Below are 17,520 nucleotides of genomic sequence, written 5' to 3' on the forward strand. Positions count from 1 at the left end.
TATTTTTATTCTTTTAAACATTCAGACTTGCATGCTAACAAGCGAAAATTCCTGTTTCCTTGACAATTAGTGCGTCTAAGGTTATACCGAGAGCTTTTATAATTTTTCTTATCTTTTTAATAAGGTAGCTTTATACCATCAAGGATAACGGGAGATACTGTTTCATGAAAATGTTCGCTAAATGACCTTCTTAGGGTTTAATTTAAAAAGCCAAGTTTTGTGCTACGGAATGTACGTCTCATTAAGGGGGTAGGACGTCAAACGGGCCGATTTGGAGCAGGAGAGGCACCACAAGACATTTTAATTCCCACTGTCTATACTTTTACAATTAAATTCATAATGCTTTGTCAGCATGACCAGGAAGGATTCAGGATTCACACTCATAGCAGTGGAAGCTCAAAAACATAACAAAATATTTTTTTTTTACATATGAAATTTCATAATTTTTTTTACTTACTATTGACTGCATTTGTTGCTATAGGTACGCTTTTCTTCATACGCAAGAGAGGTTTTTGGATGAATTTTGCACAGCATACAAACCATACTTACAGTTGTATGAAAATATAGAACTTATTTAATTTATGAAAAAGTGAATGAGCTGTTGCATTTTAACCTTCATTTTTAGAAAAAGCTCAAATTTTGTAGTTAATTATGTCAATTTTTACCAAAATTTTTTAGGTATTTGGAAAATTGTAGAGTTTTGCATTAAGGAGTTCTTGTTTAATAAGCATACCAAGTTTGAAAGTAATAGGATATTTATTCTGGATGTTACATGTACCTCAGTACAGAAATTTGTGTTTTGCGGAAAATGGCCGTTAGAGTTGCTGCTTGTATTTGGCATTCTTTTAGCACTGTCCAGCACCATACGCAGGTTCTTTATCATTTTCCACATAAGTTTTCTTCCTTTTCCCATTCCTATAATGCACTCTTTTTGAACCTCCGATAATGATTTATCTGCTTTCACTACACTCTCTCTGTCTATCGTATACAAACCTTTGATGCAGTTCACTCCGGGCTTAACTCCCATTTTCTCTAAAACATAGTTCCTGCTTTGGACACCATGATTAAAATATGAAACTGCATCATAAACACCAATAGCAAGTGCATTCTGCCCACAAAAATGGTTTTTGGCAATCTTTCCCATGCACATTGGTTAAAACTTTCATTTGGGTTTCGGGTACCGCCATGAAGACATTTCTTCAAGAAGTTTTCATTTGCAAGGTCCCTGAATATAGGTTTTATGGCTTCCATTACAGCAGTTGGTAGAGAATTCCTGTGATGATATTTTTCAACACCAGCAATTGACCTTTGGTAGCCACACCATGATTCAGCTCCTTTTGGACACAAGTTTTGGATAGGGATATTCTCTATCGACATTTTGTGGAAGTATAAGCACCAAACTGCGTGCTTCATATTTTTCAAGTCCCTTGTGTTCATTATTATTGCCAAGACATAATATGTCTGTAGCTTGTCAATTTCTGCATCCGTCAGTCGCCTCGCCCTTATATACCCTTCCCATCAGATAATTTTTCCCCTGACAAATTTGGTCTCAGCCTTCTAAGTCTACTAGCAAGGCTTTTCTGTAAATGTCCCACACATTCTAACTCCTGCACAATAGTCTCAGGTCCATATAGAGCACATTTTTGAATCTCAAGGATAGCTTTTCAACCACCATCACCAAGGTACTTCACATATCACAGGCCACGGGAAGAAACAGATCTGGTAAACAAGGTGCAGCTCCTTGCACCTCCATACCTCCTCTCGAGCCTTTGAGGTCCATATTACATTCATTATCTGGAATCCCTTTCACACAAATAGTACAAAATTTCGTCAACACTTCAACGACTAGTACTTTGCCAGTGTTAATAGATGTTGTAACAACACTGTTCAATGAAGTGTGCCCTCATTATAGTCAGATACCATCAAAAGCGACCACTATGGTCCTGTCACCATCATTTTCGATAATAGATTTTTCTGCAGCATTTTTCATTGATGATTCTACAACTTCTTTTACAGCCACAAGCAGTAAGCCGTAATATCTCTCAAATTTTGCTGGAGGAGGTGCAAGATTCATCATTGCACAAAGTGTTCTTGCTGCCTTCTGTCCCTACCAATACAGCGCATGCCATATGCTACCCTCTGATTCAAATCGTAACCTTTGTCTACGATCTTATATGTCATGGAAGACGCATGAACGTTGCATTTGCCATGTATCGCAGATAACTTCGTAGCAAGGCCTTTCCTGGTACTCTCATCTTCCACCACAGAAACACACTGCACATCAAAGCAATGCTTGCACATAACATTGTGCAATATTAACTGTGACAATATGTTAACATCAACAATAATATTACACGAACCTTCAGATTCACAGCCTGCATTTTCATTAGGACCAAAAACAAGTTTCCTTCTTGAAGCACTCAGCGGTGGTTTGTTTTCCGGCTCTGAGAGGTTGCAGTCTTGAGCCACCGGTGTAACATTTGTTATGACACCCTTTACTGTGTATCTGTTGTCCTGGTGTCGTTGTTCACGATTGAAGCAACGAAGTCTAGGCATCTTGTGCGATAATATGCCACACACGATCACAAAACAACACAGCCAAATGAAAGTCGTTTCGAAATTCACAACACCGCACTGAATTTCTTTCAAAACAGAGAAAAAACAAAATCAGCGATCAAAACAGTGCACGTCCATAGCAGCAGAGAAAGTATCTATATCAATAGTCCTTTGTTTCACGTATCACAATCTCTGGCGCGAATGTAAATATTCGAATTCTACAGAGCGAAATACACTTACGTATGACAGAAGAATGCTGTGCAAATGGGTGTGGCGCTGCATCTTGGTACATTAAGACCAAATAACGTGCCTTATAATCTCTCAAATATAATATACTAATCAGGAAGATGTGCGCTACAAAAAGCCGGCCGGGGTGGCCGAGCAGTTCTAGGCGCTACAGTCTGGAACCGCGCGACCGCTACGGTCGCAGGCTCGAATGCTGCATCGGGCATGGATGTGTATGATGTCCTTAGGTTAGTTTGGTTTACGTAGTTCTAAGTTCTAGGGGACTGATGACCTTAGAAGTTAAGTCCCACAGTACTCAGAGCCATTTGAACCATTTTTTGCGCTTCAAAACAGACATATTTTTTTAAAATCGATTTTTTAAAATTTTTGACGTCCTACCCTCATATGTAATGAAAATTTGCAATCTGTCACCTTGCAAGAGGCCATTGTTTGCACGGGCACATACAGCTGCGCGTTTGTGATGGACTAGAAATCATCTATTGTCCACAGCAGGTGACTGGCGGAACGTAATGTTGTGTGACGAATCACCTATATTCATATGATGAATGTCACTGAGTGCACCGAAAACCAAATGAAGCATTTCATTCTGAATATGTGCAAGGTCAGGTGCAAACCGCTGGTGAATCTGTGATGTATAGGTGGTGTTTTTCTTATGATGAACTCGGCCCCCTCACTGAAGTGGCTAGTAACATGAACCAGCACGTTTATTTAACATGCTAAAGGATCACGTGTTGCCTTTCAGTCGACATCTGCATAATGAGTATGTTATTGACTCCACTGCTTTTCAAGACGACAACACCAAAGTTCATTGGGATAGAAGGAAATGTGACTGGTTTTCTGAACACTCCTCCAGCCTATTACATCTCGACTGACTCGCAGATTCATCTGCCTCGAATCCCATAGGAAATCTGTGGGACATGATGGAACAGCGGGATGAAAATCGATATCAGCATGCCCGAAATTTGGTGAATTTGGTGGAACTACACAATCAGACCTTCAGCGGGTAATTTAACCTGTATACGAAGTACCTGCACAATCTTCAGGACTCACTTCCTAACCGAATCCAGGCGGTTATCATGGCCAGGAACGGAATTACGCGCTATTGAATGATGACTGTAATGATTTCTGTACGGGTAACTAATTTTTTTGTCCGGTGAGCTACCATTTACAGTTAAACCGTTATTCCATTCTTATCAATCTTCTCAGCTTCTGTATTTGCGTGCGGTCGACTGCAGTTGGCAATTTTGTCCGAACAGTCGCTTGTCCTTTGCGTTCAGAACGAAAAGAGTACATTTTGTAATATTCATCAAGACACAAAGGAACTGATCTACATCACTGGGGAAAACTGAAGATCTGTGCCGGACCGGGATTCGAACCCATGTCTCTTGCTCACTAGGTAGACGCTCTGACCACTATGGTATCGGAGCACTGTGATCAACACACGTCCACGGACTACCCTCGCACGCTTCCCGTCAGACCAAAATTCTCAACTTATACCACAAACTACTGATTCTGTGCCCTGTTCATTAGCCTTATTACTCGCCGCCACTCGCGTGGTGTGCATCTACACCGAAGGGGTTATTGGTCAGCGTCGCCTTAATTATATACACTACTGGCCATTAAAATTGCTACACGAAGAAGAAATGCAGACGATAAACGGGTATTCATTGGACAAATATATTATACTAGAACTGATATGTGATTACATTTTCACGCAATTTGGGTGCATAGATCCAGAGAAATCAGTACCCAGAACAACCACCTCTGGCCGTAATAGTGGCGTTGATACGCCTGGGCATTGAGTCAAACAGATCTTCGATGGCGTGTAAAGGTACAGCTGCCCATGCAGCTTCAAAACGATACCACAGTTCATCAAGAGTAGTGACTGGCGTATAGTGACGAGCCAGTTGCTAGACCACCATTGACCAGACGTTTTCAATTGGTGAGAGATCTGGAGAATGTGTTGGCCAGGGCAGCAGTCGAACATTTTCTGTATCCAGAAAGGCCCGTACAGGACCTGCAAGGGTGCGGTCGTGAATTATACTGCTGAAATGTAGGGTTTCGCAGGGATCGAATGAAGGGTAGAGCCACGGGTCATAACACATCTGAAATGTAACGCCCACTGTTCAAAGTGCCGTCAATGAGAACAAGAGGTGACCGAGACGTGCAACCAATGGCACCCCATACCATCACGCCCGGTCATACGCCAGTATGGCGATGACGAATACACCCTTCCAATGTGCGTTCACCGGCATAACGCCAAACACGGATGCGACCATCATAATGCTGTAAACAGAACCTGGATTCATCCGAAAAAATGACGTTTTGCCATTCGCGTACCCAATTTCGTCGTTGAGTACACCATCGCAGGCGCTCCTGTCTGTGATGCAGCGTCAAGGCTAACCGTAGCCATGGTCTCCGAGCTGATAGTCCATGCTGCTGCAAACGTCGTCGAACTGTTCGTGCAGATGGTTGTTGTCTTGCAAACATCCCCATCTGTTGACTCAGGCATCGAAACGTGGCTGCACGATCCGTTACAGCCATGCGGATAAGATGCCTGTCATCTCGACTGCTAGTGATTCGAGGCCGTTGGGATCCAGCACGGCGTTCCGTATTACCCTCCTAAACCCACCGATTCCATATTCTGCTAACAGTCATTGGATCTCGAACAACGCGAGCAGCAATGTCGCGATATGATAAATCGCAATCGCGATAGGCTACAATCCGACCTTTATCAAAGTCGGAAACGTGATGGTACGCATTTCTCCTCCTTACATGAGGCATCACAACAACGTTTCACCAGGCAACGCGGTCAACTGCTGTTTGTGTATGAGAAATCGGTTGGAAACTTTCCTCATGTCAGCACGTTGTATGTGTCGCCACTGACGCCAACCTTGTGTGAATGCTCTGAAAAGCTAATCATTTGTATATCACAGCATCTTCTTCCTGTCGGTTAAATATCGCGTCTGTAGCACATCTTCGTGGTGTAGTAATTTTAATGGCCAGTAGTGTATATGGAGAGTGTGCGAAAGAAATGATATCATATTTATCATACTCATCATTCAGTATACATTGCTATCCGCTGTTATTCTTGCACACACAGCTGACAACCATTGCCACGGGGTAATGTTTTAAGATAAATAATAAATAAATGATCTTTTAGGTATCTACCTGCCGAGCGGTCCAAGGCGCTGCAGTCATGGACTGTGCGGTTGGTCCCGGCGGTTCGAGTCCTCCCTCGGGCATGGGTGTGTTTGTCCTTAGGATAATTTAGGTTAAGTTGTGTGTAAACTTAGGGGCTGATGATCTTAACAGTTAAGTCCCATAAGATTTCACACACATTTGAACATTTTTTTGAACTTATCCATCTGTCTTTATTTTATGATGTATTACCTGTAACTCGACGTCAGAAACCGATCAAAGTAGTTGTAATGGCACTGAACACCAGTCACGTCCAGCTGCAAGTGTTTTATGCCCGTATACGACACTTTACAAGGCGCTTTGTGCTACTGCGTAAGCTGTCTTCCGTACCTGCTTTGAACACAGACAGGGAGAAATACAGGATTCGGACGCGAAGGATAAATATTGTAGAAAGTGTGGTCTGCAAAGATCTATCTCGTTTTAAAACTGTCACAGGAGAGGTTCACAAATCCATTTCTCTCAGTGCCACCTACGCTTCGGTAAAAATTATATAATCGTATTTCTTTATTTGTCGTTGTACGGCCGCAAGTCTGTCCTTTAAACGCCACTCTGACGACTCGGATCAAGTCACCGACCCGGCCAGGAATGTAACCCAGGGCCGCGCGCTCTAGGGGCAGCACGCTAACCACTAGACCACGAGCTGCTGACGACGTGTCTTGGTGGTTGTGGGAAACCCACTAGCTAGTCATGCTGGTATCGGTGGTACGCATAACATTATTGGTAAACTTCGGATACGTCAAAAGAGGGCCCCACTACAAAGACACTAACCAGCGCTGAAAACGATACGCGTATGCGGTATAACTTTGCCGGCAACCGGAAAGAGGGAGCCACTTGAAAGTGATAATTCGCTAAAAGCTTCTCCAAACAGTGTTACGTCGCGAAACTCCTCGAAGACTGTGCGTCTTCTTCATGTTCTCAGACATAACATGAGAAGGGGCTTCTACGGCGGTGTGAAGTACTAATTAGAATTACACCAATATGAATTGTGTTTCCTAAAGATCTCATGATGAAGGTATATTTTCATCACAGAGACAAAATACAGTTAGGACATACACGCTGGGCAAACTAAAACTTGAGTGGAAAGTATTTGCAATGAGAATGACCTTAGTTACGCTTTTTATTCTCTACAGAGCCCGATTCACGCAATCCTGCCACCAAGTTTTGCACTGCATACTTTGCTGGAGTTTTTGTTAAAACACTTCCAGTCTGAAACTCTTGCGCAAACAGTGTCGCACAAGTTTTTCACGAAGTGTGGTTCCCGTGACACTCAACAAGAAACGCGCACTCTTTTACCGTGAGCACCAATACTAGCCACTAAACACATCTCCTCCTATTGCTCTCTCAACTATAAGGACACCGCGAAGAAATCTAGTTGGGACACAGCATACTAGAGATACGCGTGCTCAGACATGTGGCAGTACCCTACTGGAGCATCGGAAGTCGTTGTTTCCAGCATTTTCTGTGGTGGGCAGTTCTTCTGTTCATTAACTAGGGTCACTTCTGCATCATTCTTATAAATATTTTCCGCGTCAGTTCTAGTTTGCTCATCCTGCATAAACACAAAATGAATGAATGCTTTTTTTTTCTTTGTAAGTGACATTTGAGATTGATTCCTACAGTAATCGGTGTAACATTGACAACGAATAATACAGTTGAATTAGATAAACAGCCTAAATCTTATAATCAATTTCCCCAATAAGAGAGATATCACTGAAGTACGCTGTGTACAGTTTATTTTTTATTAAGACCTCACAACAGAACTTTTGTAGAGGTGCACCAAATTGTCCAACCGAAGACGATATTGTTAGAGTCCTCCTCTCCACTACATTCACGCTGTGTGGATAAGGTAAAACCGATGTGATTCAAACATTTCTGGAAGCAACCGTTGTTGAATCCCAGACGTGAGACTGTGATTTTGAAACTCCTTAAACTTAAAGGCTTAAAGACTGTTAACTGTTGTATTGGCATGGACTCTTTATTTCAAAATTCCTTGACCTATTATTTGACTCTCTAATGGAAGTCGGTAAATGGGCTTTTGCAATGACTTATCACTCTATAAAGATGTCTTTAGTCAAAAGAAGTTCCGTTTCGTTTCTCCCAATGCCGCAATCCCAGCAGTTACAGTACGTCGTACGTAACGGGGTAATTACTACTTCCTGTGTATAAATTCTTAATGAGGAAACTTGCTGATCTGGAATCACTAATATTAGTCGGTAAAATTTTTTAAGAAAATGTAGATGACTGTCCGCTCCGCTCTTGTTGTAGTCAAGTCCGTTGAAAGCATAACTACTCAGAACACAAAAAAAAAATGGTTCAAATGGCTCTGACCACTATGTGACTTAACATCTGTGGTCATAAGTCCCCTAGAACGTAGAACTACTTAAACCTAACTAACCTAAGGACATCACACACATCCATGCCCGAGGCAGTATTCGAACCTGCGACCGAAGCGGTCACGCGGTTCCAGACTGAAACGCCTAGAACCGCACGGCCACACCGGCCGGCTTCAGAACACAGACTGTCATACTGTATCCTGATTGAAGTTGTCGTCGCGATTAAATAAATCCTTCACCAAAGGGCTTTCTTGAGCATTCTTGACGAACGAGTGACAGTAAACTGATGTTCAAGGCCTATCCAAAAGGTTCCGAGACTGATTTTATTCCCTGCGTATTAGCGATGTCAGCGCAGTAGCTGCGGTGGTGTCTTGAACTAACAACTGTAAGCAGTAGATATACATTCGAGCAATCAGCTGTGAGCAGGCAGTGTTAAGTAGTGGACGTGCGGCCGTAGTGTGTCAATGTTGTTGTGTCACAAATGGCAATGAAGTAACATCTCTAGATCAATTGTTCAAGCCATTCTTCAAAAAGCTTTGAAGAAGAGAAAAGTGTGGTCAAAGTTCGTCCTACACCCCTTGACTCCCACACAAAAACAGCGACGTGTGGACGCTTTGCCCGACTTGATTGAAAGGCGAAACGCGGAAAATTCTTTTCTGGAAAAACTCATCACAGGAGACGAGACTTGATGTTATCAATAGGACTACGCTTTATATTTTGGCTTCCGAAAGACACCTTGTCCCAGAGTGAAGACGTGAATAGAATTAAGATGGTTCAAGAATTTATGAAACCACAAGGTGCAGTAATTTGCATGTGGGCTCAACGCTCAATGCTTTGACGGCATAAATGCAATTTTAAAACCACCACCTTAACTTTTTGCAATTTTTTATTAATCCGGTCTGATGGGGGTACACACCAAATTTTGGGCATTATCGTCCTCTATAGAGACGTCCGTATTCAGTGTTCAGGTACCTCTTAACTTTGCTATTTGTAAGACGTTTTACATCTCTTGGCTGTTAATCAGAAATTTTTGTCACAGCATAATTAATTCAATTATGAATGACTTTTTGTCAAATCTTTGATTGTAGAAATTATTATTCGTTTTGAACTAGGATAGGGTATTTAAAATAAAAATCATAAGCGATTATATGTAATGGTTACTAGCAGTTAAAATACCTAATTCTTTTAAAAAGTGTCTCTGTGATTGCTGTAGATGGGTACTGCCAAGTGTCCTTACGAAGCGTTTTGGTATCACGAAAACTTTCTTTTAGATGATTTATACGAGAAAATTATTCCATACGACATAATGGTATAATTATAAGGGAAATGTACTGATTTGTCTCCAAAACGTACAACGACACGTACGAACATCGCTAAACTACGTTGTCCAACTAAGGTGTTCAGTCGTTCATGGGTCGTTAAACCTTAATTTACTTCTTTTTATTTTTCTCTATTTCAAGTGTTTTAATAGGGTGCAGTACTTGTTTAGAGGTATAACCTAGAGTTCTTTCAGTAGACTGTGACAGATACAATTTAGGTTTGGTGTATCCAAATTTGAAACTGTTTCTCGCTTAGAACGAAGTCTTGTGCTAACATTGTTAGCGCCATTTAGCGTTGTTACTTGCACAACAAACGCTTTATATTTTGGCTTCCGAAAGACACCTTGTCCCAGAGTGAAGACGTGAATAGAATTAAGATGGTTCAAGAATTTATGAAGTTTCTCCTTAACAAGTTACAAAAGTGTCATCCACATACTTCCAAAAGATGAGAGGCTTAAAATGTGTATAATTGAACGCTGTGTCTTTAACTACATAAAAAAGTTGTCCACCATGGGTGGACAAGGGCCTTCCCGTTATAACCCATCAACTTGTTAATAAAATTCATTATTAAATAAAAAAGGAATTGAGGAAGATATGAGGTAGAAGGAAGTCATAATATGTTTCTTAAATTGTTTTTCAAACAACGATTAGGACATTTCGAGCGGAAATTTTGTAAATAATGTAAACTAAACAGCAAATCCGAGCTGTCGAGCCTCATAGCCTTCATCCTGTTGATAACATCTGATAAACTCCGGATCTGGTGAGAAGACTTTCGAAAAGGTCACATGAATGAACCTTAATGCTTAGCAATGTAATACGAAGGCTGTTCGGAAAGTAAGGTCAGATCGATCGCGAAATGGAAACCACAATGAAAATCCGAGGAAGCTTGGGATAGGTGTGTTGGACAGAATCTATAGAATACCCGTCGATCGCGTCTCGTCGCTCACTCCAGTTTTGAACGCACATTGAGTACGTAAAAATGCCTAGATAAATAGTGTCTGCTATCAAGTACGGGTCCCAGTGAGAGATTTCGTCTTATTTCGTGCAGTCCACACAACGGAACTGTCATGCATTTCATTCTTCAAGACAATTCTCGGCCGCACGCTTCAGGAGCAATCAGGATGCTCCTGCAGCGTTTCCGATGGGATCATCCACCATACAGCCCGGACTTGGTTCCCTCTGATTTCCATGAACCGCTGGCTTTGAAGACAGCATTTTGGAACAGATACAGATCAGCGTAGACAATTTGCGGAAAGTACAGGCGGCTGCCTTCTATGACGAAGGTATTGGAAATTTGGTACAATGCTATGACAAAAGTCTCAGTCGAAGCGGCATCTGTATAGATAAGTAGCTGGAAGGTGCAGCTAACTTCTGCAAATAAAACATTTTTGATTTTCATTGTGGTTTCCATTTCGCGACCGATCGGACCTTACTTTCCAAATAACCCTCGTATGTAGAAGACCCTACGTTACTTAATATCGGCAGCAGAGGTACATCTTTCTTGTATATCTTAGGAAGCCCATGTAATGTCGGAGGAACCGTGCCTCGTCTTTTCACGACTTCTGCAGGTGAAAAGGAGGATTTCAGACGCTGGACCTTGTTCCGAACTACTGACTTCGTAGAACGCTTTTTAACTTATGTGGGAACGTCCACCAGTCTGCACATCTTAGAATTGTAGACATAACGTGATAAGAAGACAGTGGATCTTCCTTTATCAGCATAGAAAACAGCTGTGTTTGTACCGTTACTAAGTCTTCGTAGTGCCGCCCTCTCTGCACAGGAGAGATTACTTCATTGTGGACGACACTTAACAATTGCCCGACAATCTTCCTACCTTACATCGGATAAAGAGCATGCAGCTTCTTTCAAGGCACTGATGACAGTTAATATGGGCGCAGTTGCTGGAGTGGGCGTAAAATTTAAACCTTTCCCTAGGACAGCCATCGTCGCGTAGTCAAACTCTTTTATCTGTCAAATTAATAAGGAACGTCCGTTAATCGTTCGTTGCTGAGACGAAGTCACAAGACGGTCAAACTTTGCATTTTGTGTAGTTGTAGTCACACGATGCACCCTATCAGCTTTTGCCACAAGTAGAACGATCAGTCTCATCCCATAAATAAAATGGCATATCGGTTTACATTTTCATACGTAAATTATACAGTACATATGTAATGAAATGAAACATCTGCAGCCGTACGTATGATGTCATTTGTTGTATGGCAACCAGTGTCGGTGCTTCAGTGCAACATCTTCAGGCCTTAGCTGACGCTGAGGGGGTTAATACTATCCGTATACACGTTGCAAAAAAAAAAAAAAAAAAAAATGGTTCAAATGGCTCTGAGCACTATGGGACTTAACATCTATGGTCATCAGTCCCCTAGAACTTAGAACTACTTAAACCTAACTAACCTAAGGACATCACACAACACCCAGTCATCACGAGGCAGAGAAAATCCCTGACCCCGCCGGGAATCGAACCCGGGAACCCGGGTACACGTTGCATTAGTGGCCATCATCTATAACTGGTTTTGCAGACTTCATGTAGTAGCAATCAGCTATCAAGTCCCTTAGACCTTCAATCACAAGGAAGGACATACAAAGGTAAATGATATTGTGAAAGGTGGCTACACTGAGCCACAGCGCCAGAAATCGCGCCAGAGAGTATTGTTCCGCCGCCTCCACTGGCAGTGATTATTGAGACGTAGCGGCAAGCAGTTCTTACCGAGAAGTTGTGGTGGACACTGCTTGTCGTGAAGTCAGCGTGAGATGTGGTAGTGGAGAGTGTTGTTCCATGTTTTATGCAGTGGTTTGATGGGAGAGATAGCAGATGTTGTTCTAATGGAGATATTGTAACGGTCAGAGTGCATTTCGTCAATATATATGGAGGTATTTTCTTTTATTCTTTTATTCTTTCAGTGACCTGAATAATGTGTCATTACAGGTTCAGTCAACAAAGCATCTGGCGTGTGTTCTTGTATTAGAGTGTAATTCTGCTTTCCTTACGCAATTATAGTATTTCTAATTTTCTTTTATCACGTCAGTATAATTGGTATTTAAAAATTCTTGTCTTGTTGAAGAAGAACCGTGCCAGATGTGCGTTGAGTCATACTACCACATACAGAACAGCTACACTTGTGCTTGTTGGCTTCGTAGATTTTATAGTTGCTGGGGACTTAATTAATTATTTGTATTAACTGAAATTTTCATTTCATTCTTTGTGGTTGTTACATGCAGTCAGATTGCGTACAAGAACTAGTCAGGGCCAGCCGTTTACGAAACAGCGTAATCGGACATACAGCGACAGAAAATTAAAAAGTATTTGCATTGCACTCTTATATCATTAATATTTAATAAAGCCCCCACGCACGTGGCGACCGCTGCTTCGGATCGTCCCTTGGAATTCTTCTGATTGTAAAAATAGTAAACAGTAGTATTGTTGTAGTAATTTGTAGTTTAGTAATTGTAGTCTATTTTGCATGTGTAGATTTGGTAATTGGCATTCTTCTAATGGTATTTTTCAGAATTTAATTTTATTGTCTTGTATACGCGTTTGACAATTTAGTGCAATTATTTCAATTGTTCGTTAATCGTGTTTGAAGGAAACATTTCGTGTAAATGGTATTGTTGGAGATAAAGAGTCATTGTGTGTAATTTTCGTACAGTGACGAATTTTTTATGTTTTGTAAATGATTACGCGGTCAATGAAACAGGCGAAAATGATCAATAGTCAGAATAACGAAATTGTTGACATGGCGAACTCGCCAACACAGGACAACAGTATGATGAATAATGGTGTTGAAAACAATTTAATAAGCAGGGAAAATAGTCCGGAAACAGTTCAAAGTTTTTCACAATCGAAAAATTCTCAGATTGCGTGGTTAACGACAGAAGAAATGGAGCAGTTGATGGATGCTATACTAATTTTGGGATCTGAATTAAAAACATATAGGGGAACAATGGAGCAGTTACGATCTGAAATTAAAACAGAAATGAAAGCAATGACAACACAGTTATGCTAACAAATAGGATCAATTAAAACCGAGATGAAAGCAGTGGGATCACAGTTACGATCTGAATTAGAAACTGATATGGGAACAATGCAAATACAGTTAGGCTCACGAACAGGGACATGTTTCAGATACATGAAAGACGAATCGAATAAGACAGGGGGACAATGGAAAAACGGTTAGACTCACTGGGATCACAAATGGGAACAATGGAAACACGGATAGATTCACGAATAGGGACATGTTTCAAAAATATGAAAGATGAATTAAAGAAAGAAATCAGAGAAGAAGTACAACCGATTTTGAAGGCTCACAATAATAGATTAATTTCAACAGAAATCAGACAAGAGGAACAGGATAGAGAACAGGAAGAAAGAGATCGCGTGATAGTACAGAAATTTTCAGAGTTAAATTTACAACGTGCAAAAGATAAGGAAGAAATATTTGAGAGAATCGGGGAATCCGTACCAAATGACAGATTAGATAACCTAACACAACAGTATGAACAGTTAACTACTAAATGTGACAATACTGAAACCCGAGTCGCGACACTTACAGAAGACGTAAATAAACAGAGAGAACAAATAGGTGATTCATCGGAAAGAGTTGAGGAAATCTCAGATAAATTGACAAGTGTTAGTTTAGCAGAAGGGTTTGAAGAAAATAATTTGTTTCATTTACGGGATGCAACAAGAGAGCGCCAGGCGCGCGAACTTGACAATAATCGGCATTGGGACTGGGACAGACGCGGTAGTTCTTTGTCGCCACGAGGAGAAAACTTTGACTATAAACACTTCTTAACTGTTCGGAAATTTAAGATCTTTCGCAAATCTAAGAATGACATACATCCATGTTCATGGTTAGATCAATTTACGTACGCACTTCCGCCAAATTTGCCACTAAGTCACAAACTGAAATTTATGTGCAGCTATTAAAGTCCTCAGGAGATTCACTACTCTAAGTGAATATGTGCCGTAGCGTGCACAGGGCCTCGAGCTGTAGTAGTGCTATTTCTCTTTTAGTTTTCTGCACTGCTGCCTACTCTTTCACTATTCTTTGCATCTATCGAAACAACTCTTCAACTATCAATCTATCTAGAGAGCGACAGAAAATTAAAAAGTATTTGCATTGCACTCTTATATCATTAATATTTAATAAAGCCCCCATGCAACTGTTCTATAGGAACAGAGTCCAGTTTCCATCGAAGGAATCAGATCCTCACTTTATCAACACTAGCACCAGCTTTTCTTAACATTTTTCCAATTCTTTCAAAAATAATAATGTGGCCCTGATCAGACGGTCAGTTGTTGAGACGGGGTAACTATAACCCTTGTATTTTGCTATCCCAGACGCCAGCTGCCAGCCTGATTCTCAGAGGAGGTTTGTGTTGCAGGAGCGGTGCTGGCCGTGCAGCAGCTGGGTTTCCGCCTCGGCCACGCCCTGGCCTACCTCACTACAGGCGGCGCCGAAGACCCCATCAAAGGCTGGTGGATTGGTGAGTGCCTCGATTCTGAAACATACCTCTCTTTACATTGCTGCTGACTGTTTTGTGGGAGTAAGATTAACGGGGGATAACTATAATCGGACAGTTCTCGACGACTGCGTCTCTTGATGTCAGTTGGTGAAGTTACCAAATGCGTGGGCCGTACGATAAACAGACAGACGCAGAACTAGGAAGAGCGAGCATAGAATTTATTCAAATGAGTGTGATAATTAGACTCCCCTTGTCAGAGAAGCAGTTGAAAATGGGAATTAGGCCGCGCGGAGTGGCAGCACGGTTAGAGGCGCCATGTCACTGACTGCGCGGCCCCACCCACCCTCGGGCGTGGGTGTGTGTGTCGTTCTTAGCATAAGTTAGTTTAAGTAGTGTGTAAGTCTAGGGACCGATGACCTAAGCAGTTTGGTCCCTTAGACATTCACACACATTTTAACATTTTGAACAATGGGAATTGAAAAACAGTATTCGCATTGTTAACACACCACACATAACATGAAAAATATATGTATCTCTCTCTGTCTCTGAATGTGTGTGACTGGCAGGGCGTGAGCCAGTACTGAGAGAGAGTGAGAGAGAGAGAGAGAGAGAGAGAGAGAGAGAGAGAGAGAGAGACAGAGACAGAGAAAGAGAGAAAGGGAGAGAGAGACGAGAGAGACGGGGGAGGGGAGGGTGACGATGAGCCTTGAGCAGATGACACACATGTCAGCGTATGGTCAAAGGTCGCCCCTATGTTCAGTATTTTCTATCTGTTAAGCAGCTCATAAGCTACCAGTTTCCGAATAAATGAAAGGATTATTCCAAACACCAATGAATCTGTGTATACGGCAGGAATACAGCGGGCACACAGTAGATCCTATTTTCCAGATTTCTTTCATTTCTCATCTTCTTGGGGTTGTTGGTCGGTAAAAAATTTGATGTTTAGAAGTTTCGGACAGGTAAATATTTGTATCGGATCTGACACAGTTGCGGAGTCTTACGTGTCAGTTTCGCCGCGTCTTTATTCGAACAGCTTCTCGTTGGGTCTTTTGAGGCTGAGAGGTTCTTTTTATCGTTGTTGGTTGTGACTGAAGTGATAGTGGCTGGTTGTTGCTGTCGAGTAAAATGTGTTGAAGTACTGCAGCTGCATCTCTAGCCTGTGTGAAGTTGTAATGACTTTACAGTATATAAAATATTGCAGTACCTGTGTTATTCCGAATTACTATGTAAAGTTCCTTCGGTCTGGGGCGACCACAGCCGTTATGAAATACATAAAATATATTCGCAGTTGTTAATGTGGACTACAGTCAGCTGTTTAATGGAAAGACGACAATGAAAATTTCTGCCAGACAGGGATTCGAACCTGGATTTGTTGCTTATCGCGAGCGGTCGTCTTAGCATTTGGCTACCCGAGCGTGACTCACGGTCAGACCTAAACTTCCATAAGTCGTTAACCATATGTCTACAACCTGTACTCGCACATTCATTACGCATATTCCCGTACAGGGAAGACATTTTACTTGAAATTCTCTTGCCCGGTGTCTGTGAATAGCCAGCCGCTGTGGCCGAGCGATTCTAGGCGCTTCAGTCCGGAGCCGTGCTGCTGCTACGGTGGCAGATTCGAATCCTGCCTCAGGCATGGATGTGTGTGATGTCCTTAGGTTAGTTAGGTTTAAGTAGTTCTAAGTCTAGGGGACTGATGACCTCAGAAGTTCAGTCCTATAGTGCTTAGAGCCATTTGAACCATGTTGCCCATGAATAAATACGACAGTGCATGCCTGTGTTATTCCCAATTACGATGTAAAGTTCCTTCGGGCTTGTTGCTTTACTAGCAGCTTAACACAGCCTACACAAGCAGCAGCAGTACTTCTACACACTTTAGTCAACAGCAGCGACCAGTCACAATCACAGCAGTACTTCTACACACTTTAGTCAACAGCCGCAACCAGCCACTATCATTTCAACGATAAAAAGAACCTCTCAGCCTCATACGATCCAACGAGAAGCTATTTGAATAAACACGCAGCGAAATTGACGCGTAAGACGCAGCAACTGAGTCAGATCAAGGGAGCTCTACAAAAATTGTTTAATTTTATCCGATACAAATATTTACCTGCCGAAGACCTCTAACCAATAAATTATTTGCCGACAAATCACTCCAGAAAGATGGAGGACGAAAGAAATGTGGGAAGTGTCATCTACTGTATCCCCTCTATATTCGTGCCCTACACGCACACACAAAGGGGTGACCTCTGAACATACATTGTCACATGTGTCATCTGCTCAAGTCTCATCGTCATGCATGCAAGTCCGAAGGAACTTTGCATCGTAATTCGGAATAACACAGGCACTGCAAAATCATATTTTTTTGACGACACTGGGCA

General features: G+C 41.7%; 1 protein-coding gene across 1 annotated transcript in view; it reads left to right on the forward strand.

The window, feature by feature from the left end:
• The window catches only part of LOC126124148 (solute carrier organic anion transporter family member 74D-like), a 103,858-nt gene that overhangs the window by 31,025 nt on the left and 55,313 nt on the right, over positions 1–17,520 (forward strand). The window contains exon 4 of the mRNA XM_049915105.1: positions 15,056–15,157. Within this exon, the coding sequence (XP_049771062.1) occupies positions 15,056–15,157 (102 nt within the window). The remainder of the gene's footprint in view (positions 1–15,055; positions 15,158–17,520) is intronic.

The sequence above is a fragment of the Schistocerca cancellata genome, chromosome 1 (assembly GCF_023864275.1).
Source record: "Schistocerca cancellata isolate TAMUIC-IGC-003103 chromosome 1, iqSchCanc2.1, whole genome shotgun sequence".
In the NCBI taxonomy this organism is placed as follows: Eukaryota; Metazoa; Arthropoda; class Insecta; order Orthoptera; family Acrididae; genus Schistocerca; species Schistocerca cancellata.